At 27.4% G+C, this 27,865-nt stretch overlaps 1 protein-coding gene across 1 annotated transcript; it reads left to right on the forward strand.

The window, feature by feature from the left end:
• Nucleotides 1-186: 186 nt before the first annotated feature.
• LOC134837277 (probable cyclin-dependent serine/threonine-protein kinase DDB_G0292550) lies at nucleotides 187-27,421 on the forward strand. Its single transcript, XM_063852645.1, has 5 exons — nucleotides 187-214; nucleotides 16,898-18,627; nucleotides 25,961-26,143; nucleotides 26,519-26,660; nucleotides 26,858-27,421. The coding sequence occupies exons 1-5, from the start codon at nucleotides 187-189 to the stop codon at nucleotides 27,022-27,024; spliced, it is 2,250 nt and encodes a 749-aa protein (XP_063708715.1). The 3' UTR covers nucleotides 27,025-27,421.
• Nucleotides 27,422-27,865: the final 444 nt, after the last annotated feature.

The raw sequence follows: 27,865 nt of genomic DNA on the forward strand, positions 1-27,865 counted from the left end.
GAGAAAAGCTGTAAACTACAAAGATGCGGCAACGTTCTGCTTTTCGTTAATAATGAGCGTTATAGATAGTGGAAATGATCTGAATCGAATGTTTTTTAATTAAAACTGTTTTTCATACAAACAAACGAAAAAAAAAGACACAAACATAAAAATTGAGATATCTGGGTTAAGAATATATTCAACAAGATGGTTTTCTACAACGGTCAAGACTTGGGTAAGTTTTTTTTCTATAAAATTCAAAAAAAAAAAAAATCTTAAAAATTCTTGGAGGTGTGGAACGCATGCACATAGCGCACAATTCAAACAAAATTCGTGACTCTATTATTCCGAAAAAAACTCGGGCTTCTGATTGTTACATGTCAATATTTATTTATTTTTAGGCGTGCTTAGAATAAAAAAACACGAATTTGTCGACAAATATTTACTTTTCAAAATTAAAGCAACAAATAACTATTAACGCCCGCGAACTAAACCCCTATCGATGCGAGTTAATTTTTTATCAATATTTTTAAAAACATTTTTAGTGAAAGCAAAGCTTTTTATTTATAGCTACAGGTCACAATTGATAAGAAATAATAGAACCATAATTTAGCCCACACCATAATTTTTTGAAATTTTATATTTTTTTTTATTTTATTTTGTGTGAGTTTGTATTTATCTATTGTCCGGCGACGACAACGAGGTGACTGAATGACTGGAGAATGGAATGGAACGAATTACTTCGAATGACATTCGTTAAGGTGCATTTTTTCGTGTGAGACATGAAACAATTTTTATGCGTTTAGTTGCTTTAAAAAAAGTTGCAATGCGATTTTTGGACAAACAAGGAACCAAAAGTTGCCATTGACATTAATGAATGACATTATTTGTTCCGATTTTGTGCTAAAATCTATTGAAATATCGATTTAAAGCCTATTTAGAGCTTTAGAAATCTTTACCGGAACGTTTAAATGGTAAAGAATGAAGGTTTAAAGAGATTTAAACGAGATTTAAAAAAAAAATCGTGAGAATTCTGAATTTCCTAAATTTCGCACTTTTTCAGTATTTAAAAAAAAATAATTAAAAAATAAATAAATAAAATAATTAATAAAATAAATAAATAAAATTAAAAAATAAATAAAATTTATTTAAAAAAAATACTATGTTAAAATATCGATAATTTTTATTTTTTTTTATACCATAAATTTTTAATTTTTATTTAAGAAATTGTAAGGAATTTTTCAAAAATTTAATTTAATTAATATAATAACTTTAATATAATTTTTTTCAGTAAATTTTTTTTAAAAATATATTTAAATATGTTTGAAAATTTTTTAATTTTATTTTATTTTTTTTAATTTTTTAATTATCTTTAATTTTTCTTTATATTTTTTTTTTATTCAAATTTTTAAAAAGCATAAAATTGTGTAATAATTTCCAACTTTTTATGTCTAATTTAGTCGAAAACTTCGTAAATTTTTATAATTTTATAATTTAAAAATATATTAATTGTAATAGGTGACGCATTTAAAAAAAAATCGCACTTGCCTTCTACCAAATTCTGGATTTTTAAAATTTCTTCTCAATCCTTCGATTTCCAAGTACCATTTACTCACAAAAGAATGTTTAAAACATAAATTTCTCATTTAAGCTTATTATCTCAAAAAACAGCCTGAAGCACGAAAACAACATAAAATTCTACAAAACAGAAATCTATTCAAAAACTCGCATAAACATAACATAAAAAAGAACATAATAGAACGATTCCTTATCAGTATTAACAAAAAAGTCATTTTACCTTTCATTCTGCCGGCCATTTCTACCTTTTTTCATCTTCTCGTGAGTCATCAACCTAAAACATTGAAGCAATTTCACGAGAATTTCTTCGTTGTTTTTTTTTTCTTGTTTTGTTTATGAATGACGACTATTTGCTTTAAAATACTTACAAATCGTCGCCGAGATCGCTTGTGCATTACTGGCACGCATCATCATCATCATCATTTCTACGTGTTCTCATTTCAAATTCCATTCACATTTGGTTTCCTTTTTGAACGTTACTCTTCTTTCTCTTCATGTTTCTAAAATGAAATTGAAACTAAAAAGTTATTAAAAAACGAGAAGATTAGAGTTTTATAGCAGGTTGAAGTGACACACAAAACAAGAATTCAATTTTCTCGTCTGTGAAATAATTCCAGATTAGAAACGTCGTTGTTGGAACTCCTAATAATTCAATCAAATAGCAGCATTAAAAAAGTCATTATTTTATATTATCAACGATTCTCAGTCCGAAAGCTAATTTAAACCAAAACTATCGGATGTTGGCCTAGAAGAGAGAAAAAAACTCATAAAAAACGTACTTAAATCTTTTTTTTTCTCTAATAAAATTGTAATCATCATCGTTATTTGTTGTGTGGCCAAAGCAGGTATCAATTCCAAATGCGATGATGACTTGTGTGAAAAAAGAGAAGAAATTGAATTCATGTTCGAAAAAATGGGTTTGGAGGTTCAAGTTCATAACCATGCATCATGTGTGATTGTTAACAACAAAAAAAAAGTATTTTTTAATGTCATTGTTTGTTAATATGCTTTTGTAGTTAATGTTGCGTTCACGACCAACATTAGGTAACTAGCTGCATGCCCCATAAATTTGTCAAGTTCGAACTCTGGATCATGTTAAAAAACAAAACGAAACATAAACAAACATGTTTCCATAAAATTACACGGACCGGACTTTGCCTTAAATAGAGATGCAAAGCGTTATTAGATCACATGTAAAAGTTTTTGAGAGTGTTAATCGACACTTTGGTAACCTAATAATGTAAATTGTTTAATGTTAAAAGTTTACTTGTAAACAAACAACTTTTCCTACTTACAATTTTTTTCTCTCGGTTAAAGTCTTTTATCCATTTGACGTTGTATTTTTACAAACAAATGAGTTGGAGACGAGATCGGGGCACAAAGATCACAATTTTAATAATGATGATGAGGCTGTTTCCATTGAAATTTGATTGAAAACTATCACTTATGAGATGGTAAAGAAAGAAATGAAAGAAAGTAAATTCGTATTTATTTATGGCTTTTTTTGTTTTTTTCTAAGATACAGTGAGTCATTTTTTTATCGATTTTTATTACCAATTTTCTTACCGATTTTCATACAATTTTTTTTTACCAATTTTCTTACCGATTTTCATACAAATTTTTTTTACCAATTTTCTTACCGATTTTCATACAATTTTTTTTACCAATTTTCTTACCGATTTTCATACAATTTTTTTTACCAATTTTCTTACCGATTTTCATACAATTTTTTTTACCAATTTTCTTACCGATTTTCATACAAATTTTTTTTACCAATTTTCTTACTGATTTTCATACAAAATTTTTTTTTTATCAATTTAATATTATTTTAATTTTTAACTATTTCTGATGTTTGATATGTAATCATTTCTTAATTGATTTTAATTGATATATAAAAATAAAAAAATAATAAAAACTTTTAAAAAATCGGTAAGAATCGGATAAAACATTACCACGTTTTGTACCACAAATTTTCTACTGATTCATATTTTTTTAGTTTTTTTTGACATTTTTAATTATTTATATTAATTTTTTACAAATAAATATGAAAAATAACAAAATAACGTCAGAAAAATCGAAAAAACGGTAAAATTCTGACAAAACGAGACTCCCTGTAAAGTCAAATCTTCATTAGATACTCGTTATTATTAATATTTGTTCAAGATTAATTCCTTTCATAATCATCAAACAAATAATGATAATAAAAAATACAACAAAAAGGGCTCCGATTATGATTAAAAATATATGATAATTAACTTGATGTCTCGATGCTCATGTCCAAGTGCATTGAAAAGCGGCAAGTTTTCAAAAGTTATTTATTTTTATAGGTAGCTCAAAATGGGTTGTATCTAAGAAATTGATCGTGTAAGCCCATTAATTAAAAATCTTTTTTGTTTTGTTCCTATAGAAAAGAAAAAAACTAAATAGAAATGTTTGATTTTATTTCTTGTTAATCTTTTATTCATGACGCAACATAAAAGACAGAAACAAATCGATTAATATTGAATATAAATATTTCTGATTTTTTTTTCAAAAGTCGCCTTGTCACATGTTTGAATATCTGATAAGAACTGCGATACGGCGTAAAATTCTTGTAAATAATTATCAGTTCAGTCACAGTTATTTAGTTAAAAATTTCTCAAATATTGATCCAGAACTGGATAATAAGGTGTGAAACGAATTTATCTTATTAACAGTTTTGTTTGGAAAACCTTTTGTGACATTTACGTAAGCGAGCGTCGTGCCTTCGTGTGATGTTAATAACGCATGCACGAGAAAAAATTAACATAAGCATATGTTTAACCACACATTGACACATTCTTTAAAAAAATATCTTCATTTCATTCGAATAAATAAACAAAAGGAATGCACTTTCGATGCATAGAGCGGCGATGACAAAATGGAACAATTGCCTTCGTTGACTTTGTATCTCATATTTCTTCTTTGGTTTGTAAATAACAATCACTCGTTTGAATAAAAATTATCTTTTTATATAAAAGGTAAAAAGTCGAGACAAGACAAGACAAGCGAAAGACAAAGAAATATAAGCGATTCCAATAAAGTCATTCATGCATGGCTTGCCGTGTCATCAAAAATGTGGTTTTATGTCTTTATTTTCTCGTTTACTTTTTACAATTCTTTAAAAATTGTAAAAAAAATTGCTTGAATAACAATAAAAGTAATTACAATATGGACTTGATAATAAATTGACATCAACGATGGTGGTTTTTAATCGCAATAATAATGATATTATTGTTTAAAAGGTTGGCGGTTTACTATTACACTACTGCTGCTTGGTCAGTTTTCTCGTGAAATGACGTTAAAGTTTAACAATATGGTTGTAATTGTTACTTTATGGCTCGAAAATAGATGAAATTTGAACATTAAGGTGTTATTTTAACATCTTTTCGATTGATTTTTGATCTTGAGATGTTAATTTAAGGTCTTTAGAGATTTAAAAGAGCTTAAATTAACATCTAAAGAACAAAAATCAATCGAAAAGATGTTAAAATAACACCTTATGTTTTTTAAAAACTTTTTTGAACTAAAAAAAACAATTTTTTCATTCTATTTTTTACTTTTTTGCTTAAAAATAGATGAAATTCGAATCATAAGGTGTTATTTTAACATCTTTAATTGACTATTATTTCTTCAGATGTTTATCTAAGCTCTTTTAAAATTTATAAGAGCTTAAATTAACATCTGAAAATAAAACTATCATGTTAAAATAACACCTTTTGATTCAAATTTCATCTATTTTTAAACAATAGAGTACAAAAAAGGAGAAAAATAGAATGAAAAAAAAGTTTGTTAATATTATTAATTATATTAAAAATGAATTACTGCTTGTTTGCACGCTTGACTTCAATATCAAATCGGATTAAGTTACAACACATTTAGTACAAAAAAGCAAGGAAATATCTAATTGTGAAAACAAGGAGAATTTCAAGCCAGTCAGTTTATTGTCTTCTTAAGTAGGACTTAAATTAAACGTCTGTCAAAACTTTCGCGCGTGGTATTTTCGTATGCTAATAATTTTCAAGCCAAGAGGCGTTCGGTAAGTTCTAATAACAGACTTATTGACCAATAAAAAAAAAGTTAAATAACGACAGAACAAGTTCAAACACCTAACTTTATTGATCATCAACACCGCGATCATCTCTTTCGCCAAATATGTGACAGCAGCTCCTTATAAAGACTGCGATAAACTTTAATGGGACAATTATCAACGTCTTTCTTTTGTGCGTAAGAAATTATTTTTACTAAACAAAAAATACGCTTAAGCCATTATTAATATATGAATATGAATTTGAAAACAAAAAAAAAAGTTTGTAAAAAAAACATTCTTAACATTTCTTGTCATTCCTACAAGTATAATAAAGATATTTTTGTTATTATTGAATTCAAGACACAAATATTTATAACTGTCACTGTTGATTTGACTAACGTTAGTTCACGTTCTTTTCCATATAGCAAGTTGTCGTGACAATATGGAGTTGTTAACAAAAATTAGTCATCAAGCCGGACATTGACAGAAGTGATAGTGAGCAAGAAATCCGAAAAATTTACAAGGTCATTCAAAAAAAAAAATAACTTTGAAAAAGGATAGTTCAAGTGTTTAACATTAGATTATCATAAAAATCAATAAACGCATGTAAATTCGGATCGAAAAAAATTACCTAAAAGTCAAAATGTGTGGGATTAAAAATGTACCCGAATGCCCCTAAATGGCATCAACAAGCGTAAAATATGCAGAAATGTGTGCTTGATGCTTTTAAATGATAACAAATATCGCATTTATGACATTTTTAAATGATATAAAAAGTATAAACATGTCACTTTTAAAGCACTTTAGTATGTACGTTTCAGTGATTGGTGACATAATTCTTTTATTTTATTTTGTATATTTACATTCTCTCTCATAATTTGAAATTTGATATGAGGAGACGTCTCTGAACTTAACGGTTTCGTCATTAAAACAAGGGACTGCTGCAATTTTACCATATGGCACAAAACAAATCAAATGTTAAAACAATAGTCCATAAAATCCAAAGTCAATGATTTTTGACAAATAAAAAAAATATTTGATTGAGGAAAGAAAGATGATAGTCATTCATTGAGATTCAAAAAGTTGAAAGGTTGGGCCAAATAGTATTTTTAGGCTTCCGGTATATTTATGATTGCTTAAGCTCCATGTCAAACTTATTAAAGTATGTGATTATGTAAAGTAAAATAAACAGCACGCAATAAAATTTAAATGCGTTGAAGACACGAATTGCACGTCTAATGTACGATCCAGGTGTATCATATCTCTCTCTCTAAATGTTTCGAAATACTTTGATCTCACTTTTCTTTTGTTTTAAAAGTTGTAACATATTTATAAATAAATTACGTGAAAATGGGTTTTATTTCGGAGAAGAAGCACATCATCATCATCATTTCATCAAACACACAAAAAAAATAAACGTTTATTGTTCACTTTTACTACTTAATCTTTTTTCTCTTAAATTTCAATTGTAACAATAGCAATAGACAAATTGCTTAAAATGTAAATAAAAAAGTCTTTTCATGGTCCACGACGCAAGCATATTAATGAATGAATGAAATAAAAATAATAAATGTATGTAAAGTATGAATGACCTCACAAAGAAAAACACAAAAGTTAAATAAACACCACCCGAGAGTAATAATCCTTGTCTCGTAACACAAATAAAGAGAAGTAGTTAGTGATCTATATTGTTACATAGCTAAGCTTGTTTTAGCTAATTTTGAACATGACTTGGGTTATATGAGAAAAAAGTGCTCTTGGATGGTTTTGTGATGTCTGTCTGTTTAATAAATAACAAAAAATTATTTGGTAAGTTTTTTAAAATTTAATTTTTCAAATTAATGTTTGATGTTTTTTAAAGTACCTTCTGAAGAAATTTGAAGTTCATAAAAAAAAATTTTTTTTAACCGCAAAGTGAAACTTTTAGTGAACGACAGACAATCTTTTTCTTATTACATCTGATAATACATATTATGATAAGCAACAGTGAAGAGCAACAATTAAGTCTCACGTTAATGAGTCTGATAAATCGACCATCAAGATCATAAAAAGTCATTGAACAGGTCTGGAAGAATGTACCAAAGGAGGCGAAAGATATGTCCTTTCTTTACTGAGATGGAACTATAGAACAAAATATGTCAAGTTGTAGACACTTTCATACCATATCAGCTAAGACCACATGCAAAATTAAATTAAGTGCTCTTATTAAATATTCTTTTAAAGTGTGAATAACAAAAAGTATTCAACACAAAGATTCTTGTCTTCGAATTGTCAAATGGCATTCAGACTACTTTAAGAAGATGAAATGTTCTCATGTTATGGAAATGTTTTATTAAAAATTTTCAAGAATTATTGAATTTAGAATTACACTTTAAAGAAGAATCTGCTAAAAGTATGAACATAAAGCATCTGAGACTTTTTTATTCTGAAAATTCTAACAAGAGAAAAATTTCAAAAACCTCAGTAAATTTAGAAAATGCGCTCAAATCAACACAATATTATCTGTCACAGTAATTTCTGCAATTATTACGATACTTTAGTTTAACCAATGTTTACATTAACATACAAAACAGAGGGATTAGTCCCACAATCTTTATTACTATTTATTATTTTAAATTTTTATTCATCAATCACGAGACAACTTCTTCTTCTTCTTTTCCTTGATATGTTGCGCGGTTGACTTCACGCACACCCAAACAACTTATTTTACAATTTTATTTGAGTTTTATTGAATTAAGTAGTCTCGTGTATTTATTGTTCAAATTACCAAGAATTTAAAAAAATAAAACAAGAAGCTCGAACAACGTCGTCGTATTCGTCGTCTCGAGCCCGTTGTCGTAAGTAAACAATAGATTTTAAAACACTGGAGCATATTACAAAGTTGAATGAAGTAATTGATTAGCATAATAATCATCATCGTTGTTCCTACTATTATTATTATTGGCAGTAAGTAAGTAATAGAACAATTGACTTCTTTGTTCCATTAAATAATTTTTTTTCTTACAATTCTGATAAAGGTTCATTGTTTAAATGTGCGCCTTTAACGAAGTTTATGCACAAAAATGATAGTAATTTAGTAAAAAATCCATCAACCGAATCGTGACATCCAATCTTAATGCTTTTCAAAGCATTTAATAAAATGAAAAAGGAAAGATAATTTGATTTGATACCAAGAATCAGAACTGAACAAGATCGTTCACTATTAAAGATAATTATTCTTGTGATTTATGTAACGCACGAATTTTTGCACAAATCCAACACAAGTACAACACATGTTGAACATATTTTTAGTTTAACAAATATTTACGGAGGAAAAACAAAAATTTTGCACTTTAATGAGCAGAGTTTGCGGCACGCTTGCTGCGTTCATAAAATTAATTGTTCATATAATTCATCGCGGTGTCATTTCTTGTTGTCGTGCGAACAATAAAACATCCGTGATACTTGACTCTGACTCTACTAAAACAAAACTTGAAAAAAAAAATGTTGATTCTCCAAAAAGTAAACATTTCACGCCGACCGACTTCTTCATTTTTGCCATTTTGAATTTTATATTTTTTTGTTATTATTATTTATTATTGTTATATATTTTGTGGTAACATTAAAATGACTGTCAAGGTCTCCGTTCGTTTTCCGTAACGTGCTGCTCACGCTCGTGCCACGACTTATTACTATTATTTCTTGCATTGCTTTTCATTTTTGTTGATTGTTACTGCGAGATAACTCAACTTTAGGTGAACGATAGTATAAGGCATATTTACCTTTCTTCACGCATTGATGCGTTCCTTCAGACTTTTGTATAGAAAAATATACTCATTAACAGTCTTCTTCATGGTGAGGCGTCGCATCGTCACAATGCGTTACGCTACGCCAAAGTGTATAGTATTTCTCTTCCTTGATTCTTGGCCATGAAGAAACTTTTATATTGTATTAAAATTAATTTATTTGAATTATAAGGAAATTATAATGAAAGAGCATCTGCTTTATTTTTTCATTTTTTTTAAATGATTATTAAATTATAGACAAAAAACTATATTTTAATTTTGATAAATAGATATTTTCTAATGAAATTTCTATTTTTTAACAAAATTTTCTGCAAAATTTAAAATGAGAGAATCTGAAATATTTAAAAAGTCTCTGTAATATTTTGATGACTGTCTAATAATAATTTACACAAATTCCATAAAGTAAAGAACAGACACACCATTTAATATTTCCAGTTGGATATTTTATGTCTTTCTGAAACGGTTATGACAACATTTGTTCTTCATTCTATTTTAATCATCATTATTCAAAATCTTCTTTTTTTATTTTTGGGTCAAAGATGTAAAAAGAGATAATTTCATTTATTAATGAATGTAAGTGCGTATCCTGTTTTTTTGTCATCCGGTGATAAATTTTCATGAACATGAACTCTAAATCCTTTAAATGATGTTTGACGAGCGTACAGCTGTTTAAATTATTCGTTTGAACTGAACCACGGATTATTTTCTCATAATATTTTATATAAAGTACTTTCTTTAACAATAAATTAATAAAAATTATTTTTAGTTGATTAATTTCTTTTCTTCATATTATAATTAATAATTGGAGTGGAATAAGACATCTGCTTAAAATAACATTTAAATTATTGAATAAAAAAATGTAACAGTAAAAAATTGCAAGACTGTCAAAAATTTAATGAAATTCAGTCTCTCACGAGTTTGTGACAACTGAACCAATTATTTGACCACATCATCTGCATAATCCGAATATTTAAAAACAAATAAACACCTTTCGATTTCGAGACACATTTTTTCTCATCACAAAAGTTGTATTTTTGCCTAAATTTGGTTAATTAACCACAAAGAATATTCATGACAACTCGTAAATTTGATAAGATAATAGCTTTGGTAATGGCGCAGTAACACAGTGTGATAACACGCGTGAATTTCCGTGAACTATTGAAGTTTGTCCTTGAAAGCGGCTAATTGTTGGGAAACACTCCCTTCCCTTACCTTTCTTACTAACGACACGATAAAGCGCCATCATTGGAATTGATTTTAGGCTAATTTCGAAATGAGTTTGAGTTTGAAAAAAACACATTAATAGCATCCGGATCAAGTTGTCATGAACTTAAAAGTGAACATGATTAAACGCCGCTACTTTAAAATTTATTTGTATTAATGAATATTCAACATTTGCTGTCAACAAGAAGAAAATTTATTAGAGTTTGCGAAAAAAAGACGACTACTGCTTACTATTTTTTTTTGTGTTTGATGTAGAGAGAGATATTTGTTTGCACAAGGCAAGACAAATAAAACATTCAGCTAGAAATAGCACACATTTTCATTTGTTTTTGTCGTGTTTTTGTTTCTTTTTAACAACTTATGGACAAAGAATTCCACTTTGTTGTATGTTATGTTTGTTCTCTACCTATATGGAAGTTAATTTTTATGATTATACTTAATGGTGAGTGAACGTCATCACATGAATGAATGAATGAAAAAAAGGTTATTTGATGATTTGATACTAAGGATGAAAGAAATGCAGTACTTAATGATGCGGTTATAATATGAGGTTAAACCACAAAACAAAACAAGGAGCCACCTGGCAATCTAACGTTATGTAACAACATTTTTTTGTTCCTCATTTAAATTAGAAAGAAGAGCAATGAACTGTATAACAAGTGTAAAATCTAGAAAAACATACGATTCCGTCACCCCTAACCAAGATTTTTAGACTACTTTGAGTCGCCTCGCACATCTGACTGAATTCATGTTACGGTTGTTACACATTCTTATTAACATGCCAAGAACATTAGTTCTTTTCTGCAGAACCGTTCTCGTTAAGCAATTTTAGACCAAAAATAATTAGAATTAAAGTTTATTTTCCAGAAAAAAGTTGATTTTTTTCAATGAATTGAGGTTAACTACACCTTAACCTGAGGAGAAACTGAAGCGAATCTTCAGCTTGATTAAAATTGGAATGGAATGTTGTCATGAATTCCTGTCTATCGCATATTGTTAAAAAATGGGATTGGCCCTAAAAATTAACAATAGTAGAAGTATCGTTAATATACAGTGAGTTCAACTTAAATTTGTTGAAAAAACCAAAATGTAAATAAATTTCATATTTTGTCGTATTTTGTGAATATTTATATTAATATTTGAAATATTTTTACTCAAATAATGTAAATAATAATTTGCCAAAAAACAATAGAATTCTACATCGACATCTGGATCTATATAAATATTTTATTTCTACTCACTTAAAAATGAGAGCTTTGTTTTGTAATTATTACGTAGCGCAGGGACATAAAGACACGTTTTTTCTGCTCGCTAAATAGTCGATTTTTACCGATAAATACCGAATATAAATTCTAAAAAACTATCAAATCAATTAAAAAAGTCACTATTAATTGTAGTAGACAACACAAAATCATCAAATTCGTGTTAGTTTGGAAGACAAATCGAAAAAAGTGCTGCATTTTTTATTAAAACGAAATTCACTAACACAAAAAAAAGAAAGTCTTTCTCCGCTCGTACGTACGTACAATACAGTAAACGAAAAAAATACTCCTAAGTGAAGACAATAAAAAATTAAACGATTTAATTGAAGTTTTTCATCAATTATGTCAACTGTTACGGGGTCAAAACATCAGAAATCTTCACCGGGGGAACAAGCCGATGATCAAAAAAAGCACGAACGTTGGATATTTGTCCAGTTTGTAAGAGAGAATCAGAAACATCAACGAATATTACCTGTACCGAGTGCGATCAAAATTTTCACATCAAATGTATTGATATAATTTGATAATACTACAGTTATTTCGTGGAAGAAGATGATCAACATTTTTATTGTGGTCCTTGTACTGCCAACTCAATTCAAAATATATCAACGATGTTAGAAGAAATAAAATCAGACATGATAAGGAATTCGAGTGAAACATTTGATCAAACGGTAAAAAATTCAATGTCCTTTCATAAAATTATGATTCATTAAAATTACTTAAGATACTCACCCAAAAAAGTTTATCTTCAAAAAATGATTTCATAAAAGTTATTTCCGAAATCTAAAATTAAAAAAAATATCAAGATAAAAATTCAATTGAACGCACTGTAGTTTATGATAATAAAACTTACGCTTGAATGACTGAAGTTTAACTTTTTTTTTTAAAGATGAGTGAGTCAGTCTTCAAACTTTAACTTCCTTTCTGGATCCAATTTATATGAAATCGTACAACATAAATTATAAAAATTTGATCATTTATTTAATTTAACAAATTTCTATTATAGATATTATAGTTTTGTATCAATTTCAAGTTTTTTTTTGTAAAAAAACTAAACTAAACAAATAAATATAAATTATAACATTTTATTGCCATTTATGACACTTTTACTAATGTCATGATATATTTTTTTTTACTTTCAAAAATTTAATAAATAACAATTTTAGCACGCAGTTTCCATTCTCATGTCTTCCTCGAAACAATTTATCATCATTTTTGCGCAAATTAAACATGACACGACTTTTGCATCTGACAACTAAATTGCTGTCAATCAGCACCAAAACCATCATGATCTTCATGTTAATAAAATTCATTTATTTGATTAATTACTTATCTTAAAAACACTTTTATCGTGACACATTTTTTTTTGTATTTTCGTTTTCGTATCTCAAAAATTTCATTAATTCAAAAAATTTCTCAAAAAATGCGGATCTTTTTGTAAAATGCCACGCTGTGACATTAATTAGTATTTTACCCAAGTATTTTTGTCGTCGGACTACCGTTTTTCTCGTGCGTGTTTTTGTGAATAAAATACGAATAAAAATTCCCATAAATACCCTCATGCATAATTTCTGATAAAAATGCATACAAATTATAAACTCAACACGTGTTTCTTTTGTCTCTCTGGCAGTTTGGTGAACTTGTTAATATATTCTAATGGCAATAAAAAAATTCCCATGCGGGCAAATACCTGTCTAGTATAGATTTTTAAATACTGAATGTTTGTAATCCATTCTTTTTCCTTTGTCTGTGCGACATTTATTCAATTTTTCATTATTTTATTTTATATTTTTTGTTGAAAGGTTTTGTCTGGGAGTATATGTACAGAAAAATATTGAATCCTTTTGTTGTTCGCTATGTATAGAATTTTTTTTATTATTACTATTATGTTCTGTTTGCCATTCATCATTGTTGTAAATAAATACTTATGTCTTATTACGTATGGAGCGACGATGTTAAAAGCACATAAATCAATCCCAGTTTAGTATTCATGCCACAAAGAAAGGTTTATGTCCCTTCAGCGATGGATTTTATGATCTCAGAGAAAAGATTTCTATTAAAAAATTGAGAAATTCATTAAAAATTATTAATAACTTAATAAATTTTTGAAGTAAAAGGATATTTTTCGAAAGGAATTCGACTCCCTGGAGATTTTTCAACGAAGATATCGACATTTCTCATAAAATTCTTACTCCAAAGGGATTGACAATTGAACATTATTTCACGTCTTCACGCTTTGACAGCATTAGAACGCAAGCTTATTAGCAGCAAACGTACACAAAAAATGATAATCTCCGTATAATTTATAAATAAAACAAAATAAATAATAATCGATGTAATAGAGACGAACGAAAACTTTGTATCGTGATCGCGCACGACTTCAAACAAAGCAGAATTGAAGAGAATTGAAAGAACAAACAAACAAAACAAAGCGCTTGATGGATCACAAAAAAAAATATGAGTGATGTAATGATCGCATGTCATGTGCGTTTTGATGTCCCACAACTATTTGATTTCTGACTTAACCGAAAAAAATTAGTTGATGCGCCATAAAAGGAAAAGTCAAGGGACTTTTGTGGCAGGAAACGCTCGAGGCAGGTGGCGAAGAATTTCTTCTTCTTCGAAAATTGGATTTAATTGAAAAGAGCCTTTCAATGCTTGTCATTTCGAATGAAATCTTAATAAGAATTAATTGAGCTGTTTTCTGCACTTTTCACATGCAAAATTGATGTTGAATGGATTTCGCGCGACTAACTGGGTTATTGAGTGGATATTTTTACAACAAACAACACATCAATCAAAGCGAACAACAAAAATACCCCGCGGACTATTCAAACACTTTGACTATATTAGGTCAATATGCAATGTCAGTCAAATCGGTTTAGAAATAAAAATATTTATTTAAATATACAAAAGAATATTAAATCATTCGTGTAAGACAGGCAATGTATTTAAATTACTTTACTTTACGGTTATTATTTATTGTTATTATTGGTTCTATGCGAAAAAAATGTCGATTGGAAAGACATAAATACACAAGACAAACTGTCGCTAGAAGATATTTCAAAGATTTTTTTTTTTTGATCTTGTCATAAGTAGAATATGAGAAAAAATTAGAATTTTTCAGAAAGTTCTTTAAAAGAATTTCGAAATTATTTTCATCGACTTAAAGTTCAGTAGCGTAAAGACTTTATTTTTTTATGTTTTTTATAGATAAATTTTATTTTTTGAAAAAAATATTTTATTTATAAAAAAGCCAATTTTAATTTTTTTTTCAATTAAATAAAATTAGGTAATTAAATAATTATTTAATTTTAATAATTATTAATTTAATAAAATTTAAAAAAATTAATTAATAAATAAAAATTATTTTTTTAAAAAATTTAATTTAATTTAATTAATAAAAATTAAAACTAATTAATTAATTAATATTTATTATTTGTTCAACTTTGTATCAGATAAAAATATTTTTAAGCTTTAAATTTTAAAATAGTTTTATATTTTATTAAAAATTTTATAAAACAATAATTTTTTAAAATTTTATTAATAAATTATAAAATTATTTAATTTATCTAAAATTTAAATTAAATTAAATTTTTAATTTTTAGTAAATTTTATGCAATTTTTTAAATCAAATTATTATTATTACATAATTATTTTATTATTATTTTTAATTAAATTTATTAAGTTCGAGTTATATCTTGAAATCTTAATAATTACTCAAAATACTTAAAATTATTCTTTAAAATTGCGTTATCGGTTAAGTAAATCGGTTCTCAAATTTTACCGGGTTACCGATTATAACCGCAACTTTTATAAAACGATAATTGACTATTTTTCGATACAAATTTGAAATTAAACTAAAAACTCATAATTATTAAAACAATTAAAAATCTTCAAAGTAATAAGTTTCTCTCAAAAATCTAATTTTCTCATATCATGTCATCCGCTTGATTATTTTGTTCACAAATATCGAACCTGTTTCGCGACTTGTTGTCTCCGCCCAAAAAAAGTGAGCTAATATCATATTTGCATAATAATAATAAATAATTATTTTTTTTATTTAATAAAATATTATTATTACCTTCTCTTAATTCCCACTGAATGAATGCCGAAAACCCGTTGTCGTCGTCTTCTTTGCCGTTACCGAGGTGCTTTTTGTGCTTGAATGAATCATTAGAACGTAACAGACATTGAAACAGGTGATGTGTGCTATTTTATTGTTATTTTTTTGATACACTTCTAAAGAGTTGTGTGCCGACAACGCATAAATATTGCTAAATAATGGTATTGTTAACCTACGGATTTTTTGCATGATCAACGCCCCAGCATAAAAACTCATGTGATGAGCCGAGATTTGTTTGGTTATGAGTTAATTTTGATTTTTTTTATAAGACAACACGCAAATTACCATTTTTTTATGTAATAATAAAAAAAATAAAATTAAATAATAATAAAGACGCGATGATCCATGAAATACCAAAGTTTGCGTTATTCGGACAATTGGCATGAATTAGCCTTAAAAATGTTTTTTAACACATTTTTCGTTGTTTTTAGTCGCGAACATAAATTAATAATAAAATTGCATGAAAATGCTTGAGCATACACGACAAAACGTGTGCATGACCTTTTATGTTTCGGCATAACTTAACTTGTTGTTTCTTAAATTGGACGCAAATTTATTACCTCTAAATGATTGAAAAAACGTTTTTTTTTGTTTCATTTGAAAAAAATTTTTAAAAAATGTAGCATTAAAGTGCATACCGATTTTATTGAGCAGCATTTATGGCGCGATGCAAATCAAAGAGAAAAAAAACTATAACAAGTCAATAAATCTAGTTGTAAGTCCGTAGAAGGCGATGTAATTGTTCGTTGTGATTGACTCGAGCATGAGAGTATTTTGCACGTTCCATGGGAACATCACGAAGATGCTTCTCTGACACATTTTTACAACACACGATCTATCGATTTCTCGGTAAAAAGTATGTTAAAGTAATTTTTTTCACTTTTTCTCGTTGCAGATGACGAACTCTCACGTAAATGGAACAAGTTACGTCGACGATGTGCCTCGTTCAAGTCCATCCAATCGGGTCCCTCGTCTCTCGACGGAGATGCGGAAGACTTTGATGTGATGCTCATCGAACATCCAACTGCCAAATACACAATTATCCCGCCGCAGCAGCTCCAAATGCACCAACAACAGACCTACGCGCGACAAGATCCCCGCATCGAGGCTTACGAGAAAAATATTTGGCGCAAAAGTAGCGTTTTACCGATGGAATCGACACCTTTGAGACCTCCCCGAGTCCCGTACGAGCAACAATACCGCCAAATTATTCACGAGGACGACTTGAAATACTGGCCCGTGAGTTATCCCAATAGAGTTGACACAGCAAGAAGAAATTCTGCGATCGATCATTGGGAATTCGACGCGAAACAGTTTGAAAATTCGCTGAGGGAGAAGGAAAAGTTGCAATATTACGACAAAGATCTCAAAATCGAGAAGAACGGAAGTATTGGGAGTGAAAAAGGCATCAAAATCGCAAGAGAACTCAAAATTCCCGGATTAAAATCTTTCAAATCGGCATCGATGCGATTGCCGGGTCAGCGTACTTCGATCTCAGATGTTCAACAATTGCTGCGGAACAAGTTGAATCGGATCCAGAACGGAATGCGGAAGAAAAAAGCGTTGTCAGTACATGAAGTTTTCGATTCGCCGCAACCTCCGATGAATATTTCGGCTCCTTTGCCTCCAGCAGGTCCCCGTTTCTACGTTCCTTCGCCCGTTTTGTCGCCGTATCATGATCACTTTGACTCCTCGGGGCCCACAAGTCTTCCATTTATCCAAGAAGTATCTAGTCCAGTGACAAAAACTTTCGCTGAAAATGGATTTCAGTCGTTTAGTTTGAATGGTAGCGATGCGGAGAACGAGAAACGCGACGAGAATCGGAATTATTACCAACAGAACAAGTATAAAAATAATTTAAATGTAAATGCGACATCAAAGCTTTCGAATAACACAAATAATAACAACGTTACGAATAATAATAACAACAACAACAAGGTGAAGAGCAAAGAAAATGGCATCAAGATAAGTGTCGCTCCAGCTACCGAATCAAATAAGCGATCGACAAACAATAAGAATGACCTTCAAAGTAACACGACGACGACGACGACAGTTACTAAGACGAAGTTGAGTGTGAAGGCAGCAAGTAATAACGGAGGCGGTGTCGGAAAAATCAAGCAAAAGTCACCTGTGCGTGCGTTTGCTGATCGTATCACGAATCGCGACAGCAACAATAGCAACAAGAAAATTCCCACAACGGTGACAACAGTTAACAAGCAAGATAACAACAACAAACAAGTTCGTCCTCGACCACGAAGTCACTCGCCGCTGCGTAATTTGTGTTGCAACAAACCCATTTCCAACAACAAAGTCCCCGTGAAAGTCAATGCAAAGCCAAAAAGTCTCCTTCAGCGGTTCAATCGCATGCTGAGTCCATCGCCGACACGTCAACCATCGTCGCCAGTGCAAACGCCAATTCCTCCCGTGAGAAATGTGAGTCGTCAAAGTTCGATTAGTAGACCCACGTCGACCGTTCTGAAGAAAGATGCCAACGAAGCAAGAGACGAACCCAAATTCGAGCCAAATTATCGCGCGATAAATCACAAAAATGTCGGCAACAAAGCGAATCACGGGATTTTGAAGACGGAAATAGCGGCACTCGAACGTGACCGGAAACCCAAACAGGTGAGTGAATGTTCTCGCTTGCACATTTCCCCCTTTATTTGTTTTTTTTTATGCTTTTCTGAAAAAAAAAATTACTCAATTAGAACATGAGTCACGGATTTATGCTAAAATAAATGCTCATGCATAAAATTAATTGTTAGAGCATTGCACTCGGTCGATTTGTAATGAACTTCAATTTTTTAGGACTTTTATGGGAACTTCCGTCATACGAATGCATGAAGTTTTTTCAATAATGGAACAAAAAAATAGGACCACACATTGCGCAATAAGTTTAAAATTTTTGCATATTTTTTGCTCCATTTGCACTTTTTACTGAGGAATTTTGTCTGAAATTTAATGATGACTGATATGAAGTGCTTAATCAAATTTATCCCATTAACGAAACACTTGAGGATAGCTTGAGGATCAATTTTGCTCAATTTTGAACGTGATTAATTACTTACATTTTTTATTCTGTCTGAAGAGGGTTTTTACGTCACAATGGGAGATGGCGTGCATTTTTGAACGGATTTTTTGATGATAAATGATATTGCGCTCATTTCGACTTCATTAAGGGAGTCATGGTTTGTCAAAATTAAATTTGAAAATTTACTTTCTTAAAATTTTTAAGTTTTTGAAAGCAAAATTGAAGAATTTTCACAAAAAATAAGGTTTGGAATGCATTATTTTAAGTTGAAATTACACTTGGCTCAAATCGACTTCATTAAGTGAGTCACGGTTTGTCAAAAAGTTTGAAATTTAAAACTTTTTTTTAAAGTTAACAAATTTACGGTTTTTCAAAATTTAAAAAAATATATTGGTTTGGAATGCATTATTTTAAGTTAAAATTACACTTGGCTCAAATCGACTCCATTAAGCGAGTTACGGTTTGTCAAAATTAAAACAAAATTTATTTTTTCAGCTCATGAAAATTTTTTTTTATCATATTAGTATTGAGCTTTAATGAAAAACTGCAAAAAATTGCAAATTTAACAAAATTTTGACAAACCGCTTGATAAGCCGTTTTAAGAAAACTTAATATTTATATGCAATTTAAATCAAATTTTTATTTAAAATTTACTCATTTTGAGAAATTTTAATTTTTATCGCGTTAAATCCTTTAAGACAACTTATTTTATTGACTTTTTAATCAAAATTTTTACTTTGCTCATTTCGGCTCATCAAACGGTTTATATACAAAATATGACTTTCAAACGATCTTTTGAGATCCATTATATTTTTTTACTAAAAAATCTCTCATTAAATACGGAAATCTATAAAAAAAATAAAAATACGACTCCGTTTGTTAAGTCATTTCAAGCCAATTACCTTAAAATTTGTTTATTTGTCTTTAATTGATCCATCAAAGTAATTAATACGCAAACAAAAAAGTATTAAAAGCACTTTTTCGTCCCCTCGTAAAAACTTGCAGCAATAAAAACTTGTCTATTGTTTTCACTGATGCGCATAAATGAAATCTAAAAGTGATTACATCATCGTGTCACGCTTCTCTCTTCTTGTCTTATTGACTGTACGAGAAGCGATAGCACACCAGAAGAAGCGCAACATGACACAAAAAGTTGGCAGTTTGGCATGTTAAGAGGTTATAACTTAATTTTTCTCCTCCTCGATGTTTGTTTCAACTTACAACTTCAACTTTCACTGTATTCAAATTTTATAATGCTAATTTTGAGTTTTTAGAAAAATTTAACAAAAAAACAAAAAATTAATTATGTTCAAATTTGAATATAATATCACTTCACCTCTGAGGTATCGCAATTTAACATTAAAGTAACTTCTTTGTTTGCTCAGTAACTGTTCGCGCAACAATTTTTCTCTTCATAACAGAAGATGAAAGAAAAAAAACAATTATTATCATTCTTCTTTTATTTCAATTGAATTTTTATGGAGATGTAAATAATTTTTTTTTTTGTGTTTTTGTGCTGCACACACATTACGATCATCATGCAAATCAAATCTCGAGAGTGTAATTGATCTGTGCGCTTTTGACGAATGCTGAGGAGGAATGTGAGTGAATGTAATAACAGCAGCGGAGAAGCTTGAGGTGCTTGACTGGCTTGACATCGTAAATAAAACAAATTATAGATTGCAGAATTTTTAGGAGTGCCCCACAAGTGTTTGTCTTGCGTTAATGACGCGAAAAGGTGGCGATGATGGCGATAATGATAATGATGTCACCCGTGCCTCGATAAAGTTAGAACTTGCCTTAAATTGCTGCCAAGGCGAGAAAATCCAACGAAAATGCCAAACAAGGAATTGACCCAAATGACTCATTTTCGACTCTTGCGAACGAGACATCAAACACCTTTTTTTTATTTTGTTTGCACAATGATCGCACATATAATCGCAAAAAACGTGAAATACGCCAATTTTTGCTTTTTTTTAAGTTGCACATAAATCCCAAAAGCAATGAAACAATGCGCGAGATTTGTGGAGATTTTATGTACAAAGACATTGCATTATTATTGGCATGCCCCACAAATAAGTCAGTAAACGACTTTCATCTTTGTTACTTTTTTACGGTATTTTTATGAATTTTTGACAAAAAAAACGATTTTGTCTAAACTTGACGTCTTTTTAAATTAATTAATATTTTTAAAACTTTTATTTTTAAATTTTTAAAAATTTATTATTTTTTTTAATTTTTTACTATAGATAAAAATTATTTAAATAAAATAATTTTATTTTAAAGCTTTTTAATCGAAAAATATTTTAAATTTCAAAATGAATAAAGTTTAATTTTATTTAAAAAAATATTAATATTTTTATTTTTTTAATTATTAAATTTCAAATTTTATTTTTAAAAAAAATATTAATTTAAAATTATTTATTTTTTTGAAAATAAATTTATTAAAAATTATTATTTTAAATTTGAAATATTTTTGAATTAAATAGTTTGTAAAAAAATTAAAAAAAAATTAAAATTAATTTTTAAATAATTTAAAAAAATTAAAGTTTAAATAATTTTATTTTATTTTAAAAAAAAATTAAATAATTTTAATTTTTAAAAATATTGTATTTAAATAGTTAAAATAAAAATAATTTTTTTATTTAAAAAAACGCTTTAGTAAAATATTTGTCAAAAATTTTCGAATAACAATAAGATTCATACACATGAAAATATTTCACCTTTACAATTACTTGAAATTGAATTTGGACTCAATTATGCAATTTTTCTCCGGAGATCCAAATCTTTATTTTTCATAACAAACGAAAAAAAAAATTGAAGAAAAAAAATAATCTCTTTATTATTTTCGAATTATTGCAATTTTCGTCGAGCAAATAAAGTGTTCGAATGCATGTTTACATAAATAAATTGAACAAAAAAAAAATTGAAAAGAATGACAAAAGGTGCAGGCTGCTATTTTTGCTCGCACACATTGAAATGAAGCCGATTGAAATTACAGATAATTGTAATTACTTATGACACGACCAGAGACCATAGAAAATCATGTAAAAACTATGAGATGCTTAGGGAATTGTAATGAAATGGCAAAACGTGAGGCGATTGATCTCGAGATTGATATTTCTTCGTAGAATTAATGCATATTAGAGTGAGAAAAAGGGTTTGTGTTGTTTCACTTTGTGCTCTGGCTAGATGAAAGATAATAATTGGATTCAGCTGATTTTCGTATTAGACACACATTTCGAAACTAAAACTCATGAGATTGTGATCTTTTAAGTAGACAAAGAAAGTCGTTGTTTTGGGATTTGTACTTGTCAAAAATCACATCTGTGGTTAATTTGCGGATTTTGAGATCAGAAATTTAGTTTCACTTTTCATGAGAAATTTTATGAGTTATGATTTTCATAAAAATTTTTATTTTATAGAAATATTAAATCAAGAAATTTTATTGAAACCTTATTTAAATTAAAAAATAAATATTAATTTAAAAAAAATTTTTAAAAAAATATTTTTAAAAAAATTTTTAAAAAAAATATTTTTTTATAAAATTTAAAATTTTTAAAAATTTTAAAAAATTTTAAAAAAAAATTTATTTAATTTTTGAAAAATATTTTTTTAATTTAATTTAATTTTTAAAATTTTTAATTTTTTTTTTTTTATTTTTTTTTTTATTTTATTTTTTAAATTTAATTTTTATTTAATTTTATTTAATTTTTATTTGATGAATTAGTTTTTCATTTTTTTATTTTTGTGTTCAAATATTTTTTTTTAATTTAATTTTTATTTAAAATTAAAGTCAAAAAATAAATTTTCAACTAAAACTTATTAAATTTTGGTTCAAAATTAATTTTTTGTCCATTCACTCTTCTAAAAAAATATTTTTTTAAATTTCTGCCAAGTCATGAGACACAAGTCACGTACAAGCGCCGTTAATCGTTGTTCACAATGTTCGCACATTAAGCCCTAATTAATTAAAATTATTAAATAATTAGTTATTTATGTGAGAAAACAAACTTTTGAACAAGAAACTTCATTAATAAGACGCGATCACGCATCATTTTCTTCACAATTTCTGACATGAAGCAGCTTCTGCGCGTTTTTCTCGTCTCGCCGTCATGTCTCATCTCATCAATCATCGATCAAAATATTGGCTTTGACCTCCAATGATCTCTCGAATTCTTTACGCGAGCAATAAAAGGTAGAGCACGATCCGGCACAATTCAATTAAACATTTAGCAATCACGTATTTTTTGCCATAACTGGATTCGCTGCGTGCAAAAAAAAAAATCATAAGCAAGGCGGGTAATTGATTACAACACAGAGTTCTGTGATTTTTTTCTTCTCTCTTGCTTATAATCGTCATTATTATGATTGTGAGGCCTCTTATTAGCATTGAGATTGCTTGTGGGTAGAAACGAATGCGAAAATAACGAGAGAGTGTAGAATTTATGATACAGGTGCAAACATAACTCGGAACAAACAAGTGCATGGAAGAAAGTACGCAAGACAAAGAGAAGCGGAAAATTAACTGTTTCGCCCATATATGCGCGATGCGGTGTGTGGCTAATTAAGTTTTAACCAACTGACCTACAAAAAAACTGCCTTTCTTTAATGAATGGTAATTTATTGGTTTTTTGACGCATTTTTCCGATATTTTTAATTTAAAATGATAAATGACGAGTGAAGGTAGCGGAGGAAATGTTTCCGTTTTATTTACTCAAAGGTGCAAAAATTTTAATTGTTCATTAGAATGCACGCCGGATGCATTTTCTAAGCAACATAAAAGAAATGTCTAATTGTTATTCATACAACGTTCGCACCTTTCTTTAATTTTTTTCTTATTTAAATATAATTTACAAGAACAAAATTGGATTCCGTTATGTACGTTCTTTGGGCACTTTATCAAATTAAAACATCAAGCGAATAATTCTTTACAATTTTTTTTAATTTATGTATTTCCCGCACGCAATTTTTTCACACACACAAAAAAAATAAAAAAATAGTGTGACGAGTGGAGTAATTATTAAATTATAACATCTTCAAGAACTTGCGGAAATTTTGTAAAAAAAAAAAAATGTGATGTGTGTTAAATGTTTATGAATTTTGATGTGCGCGAAAAAAATTTTTTTACAACGAAAATATTTACAAGCAAGACGAGAAGAAAAGAGCAATGTACCATTAATTTTATTTATTTATTGTTGTTGATGGTGCGAGCAGAAGTTTTCATCATATTTGCTGTGAATAATAAAAGAGCAAATATGATGTTTAAATATTGGCTTTTTTTTTCGTTGTACAGTAACTGTTTGAGTAATTAGTTTATTATTTAGAGAGGGTTATAAATATTAACTTATTTATATTTATATTTATATTTATATTTATATTTATATTTATATTTATATTTATATTTATATTTATATTTATATTTATATTTATATTTATATTTATATTTATATTTATATTTATATTTATATTTATATTTATATTTATATTTATATTTATATTTATATTTATATTTATATTTATATTTATATTTATATTTATATTTATATTTATATTTATATTTATATTTATATTTATATTTATATTTATATTTATATTTATATTTATATTTATATTTATATTTATATTTATATTTATATTTATATTTATATTTATATTTATATTTATATTTATATTATATTTATATTTATATTTATATTTATATTTATATTTATATTTATTTATATTTATATTTATATTTATATTTATATTTATTTATATTTATATTTATATTTATATTTATATTTATATTTATATTTATATTTATATTTATATTTATATTTATATTTATATTTATATTTATATTTATATTTATATTTATATTTATATTTATATTTATATTTATATTTATATTTATATTTATATTTATATTTATATTTATATTTATATTTATATTTATATTTATATTTATATTTATATTTATATTTATATTTATATTTATATTTATATTTATATTTATATTTATATTTATATTTATATTTATATATATTTATATTTATATTTATATTTATATTTATATTTATATTTATATTTATATTTATATTTATATTTTAGTTTTTAAAAATTATTTTTTATTTAAAAAAAATTATTAAAAAAAATACAAAATATATGCTTCACTCTAATTCCATTCTTCGTTTAACATAAAATTTTACAAACTACCGACCAACATATATAACGTTTTACTATTAAATAATAAAATAATTATAATAATAATAAAATAAGTTAAAATTTTCTATGCAAAAGTCCCACAACATTTAAAATATACATTTTTATGATTAAAACGTTGATTTTTATGATATTATTATTATTTTTTACAACATTGTAAAGTAAAAAAGTAAACATTACTTTATTATAACATGTGCAATTTTCTTTGGCATAGTTTTATAAGCAAGTGAAGTGTACTATTTTTTGCAATTTATTATGTTATTATTATCATTAATTTTTTTCCATAAGTTTATTTGTACAAACGGAAGTTCATTTACCTGACCGTTTCATTAAAAGCATATTTGTTGCGCATTGCAAAAAAAAAAATAATTAAAATAAAACAAATGAACGACAAAAATGCAAAAACAATAATAAAGCAATACCTTTTTAGGGAAAAATTTACCGGTTTATTAGTCTCTATACATAATATTTAAATAATAAATGATTGAGTACTCTATTATTATTATTTTATTATAATTAAATGAGCTTTTTGTCGCATACGAGGCACTTATGTAACATTTTATTATAATAATAATATGTGAATATTGATTGATTTTTGTGTAACTTGTTGCCTCCCAGGCATTTGTCCACATATCAACTTTGATATTACAGATTTGCGATATTTTAGCGAGATGTTATAGATTAAAACTTACCTAATATACTAAATAAATGCATTTTTTGTAGGCGGTCATTACCCAATTACATGTGCACTCGCACTCGAAATCCGATCTGATTGACGGCGAGACACGACGGCACGACGACGACGAAGAAGAAGCGTTACGTGACACGGAGGAGGACGAACTCGTGGAAGAAAGTCAATTTTGTACGTTGCCACGCTACGGCCCGAATGCATTTACCATACGACAGGTGAGTTAAAACACAATTTTTATTACGAAAATTAAATTTTGTTTAATGTTGGGTAGTTAATTACCGTCGCGAGTGCACCTTGCTTACACATTTATGCCTCCTAATAAAACGCAAATGTTGTTTAACGCGTTTATTGGCAAAAAATTAACGTTGTTAGTTATTTTTATTGATATAATAAACAAATCCAACAACAATGTCGATGCATTTTGTGCAACTTTTTTATAAAGTGATCACATATTTTAATAACAACGTTTGTCGCTTATATGGCAGATTGAGGGCGGAATTTAATATCTGAGATGCGATTTTATTTTAATAAACTTATTAAAGCTGCTTTTTCACAATGAAACTAAGATATTTGCTAATAATTCGTTTCAGGCCAAATTCGAAAAGGGTCATGGCAAAGTGCTGGGTTTCTCAATTGTTGGCGGTCATGATTCACCAAAAGGCGCTATCCCGATTTTCGTGAAGACAATTTACCCGCATGGACAGGCAGCGGAAAAGGGAACCTTGAAAGAGGGTAAGAAACGTTTTTTTTATTTTTTAATATTTAAAAAAATATTTGAAGGATGGATGAAAAAAAATTCAATTAATCACGATATTTAATACCGAGATTTATATAAAAATTTACGTGCGATTCTTCTTTTTTTGTTTCATCTAATTTATTAAAGCGACTTAAAATATTAAAAAAACTAATTTTTCATCATTTTTTCTTAGGTGACGAAATTTTATCTGTCAACGGCAAACCCTTCCAAGGTCTCACACACCAAGAGGCAATCAACGTTTTCAAGCACATCAAAAGCGGCGAAGTTGTCATCATGATCGGTCGACGAAACATGAGACGGAAACTCGATATGACGGTGCCCGATGAGCTGAAAAATTAAGAGGAGACACCAACGCGAATTAACCCAATTTCACCAAAAAATATATTAAAATAAAATAATAAAAATTGCTTGAATTCATTACTTTTGACCCATATTTGTGCACATGCAAAAAAGATAAACTGTATTTACCAAAGCAAGATAAATTTACTTACTTAAAAAATCATCCATAAAATTTAATGTACGTGTGATGTGAAATATTATTACTTTATTATTATTTTTATTTTTATTAATATTAAAATGTATTAAAAATTCAATATTTTTGCTGCTTCATAAATACGTAAAACAAGTTAATCATCCAAAAAATTTTAACCTTAAATATTTTTTTTTCGAGTATTACACAAAAGCAAAGCAAAAATATGCGCGGTCCTACACACGATTGTTGTTTAAACCTAAAAATATACACCTTATATTGTAATTTTAATGGAATTATTGAAATAAAGTGATGTTCATAAGTGTTAACATGAAGCGTTTTTTTAACAAAATTATTATTTTTTTTTCTGAATAAAAATTTGGCTTCAAATTTATCTAAAGGAAAAATTTTAAATTTATTTTAATTAAATATTTTAATTTTTTTTAAATTAATTTAATTTTTGTCTTCAAAATTTACTATTTTTTTAAATAAAAATTTGGATATAAATTTATTTGAGGAAATTATTAATTTATTTTATATTTTTTTAAATTTTGTATTTTTTATTAATTAATTTAATTTAATTTTTGATTTAATTTTCAATTTTCTTATATTTTTTGTCAAAAAAAAAATCAAATTTCATTTGAAAAATATTTTTTTTATTATTTTCGACATTTCATTTTAAGAAAATGATAAATAATATAATTTTGAAGA

This window comes from Culicoides brevitarsis, chromosome 1, assembly GCF_036172545.1.
Source record: "Culicoides brevitarsis isolate CSIRO-B50_1 chromosome 1, AGI_CSIRO_Cbre_v1, whole genome shotgun sequence".
In the NCBI taxonomy this organism is placed as follows: domain Eukaryota; kingdom Metazoa; phylum Arthropoda; class Insecta; order Diptera; family Ceratopogonidae; genus Culicoides; species Culicoides brevitarsis.

Coding starts and splice junctions, on each gene's coding strand:
- LOC134837277 (XM_063852645.1), top strand. CDS start 187: ATGGTTTTCTACAACGGTCAAGACTTGG. Junction 18,628..25,960: donor GTGACCGGAAACCCAAACAG/GTGAGTGAATGT, acceptor CATTTTTTGTAG/GCGGTCATTACCCAATTACA. Junction 26,661..26,857: donor AAAGGGAACCTTGAAAGAGG/GTAAGAAACGTT, acceptor ATTTTTTCTTAG/GTGACGAAATTTTATCTGTC.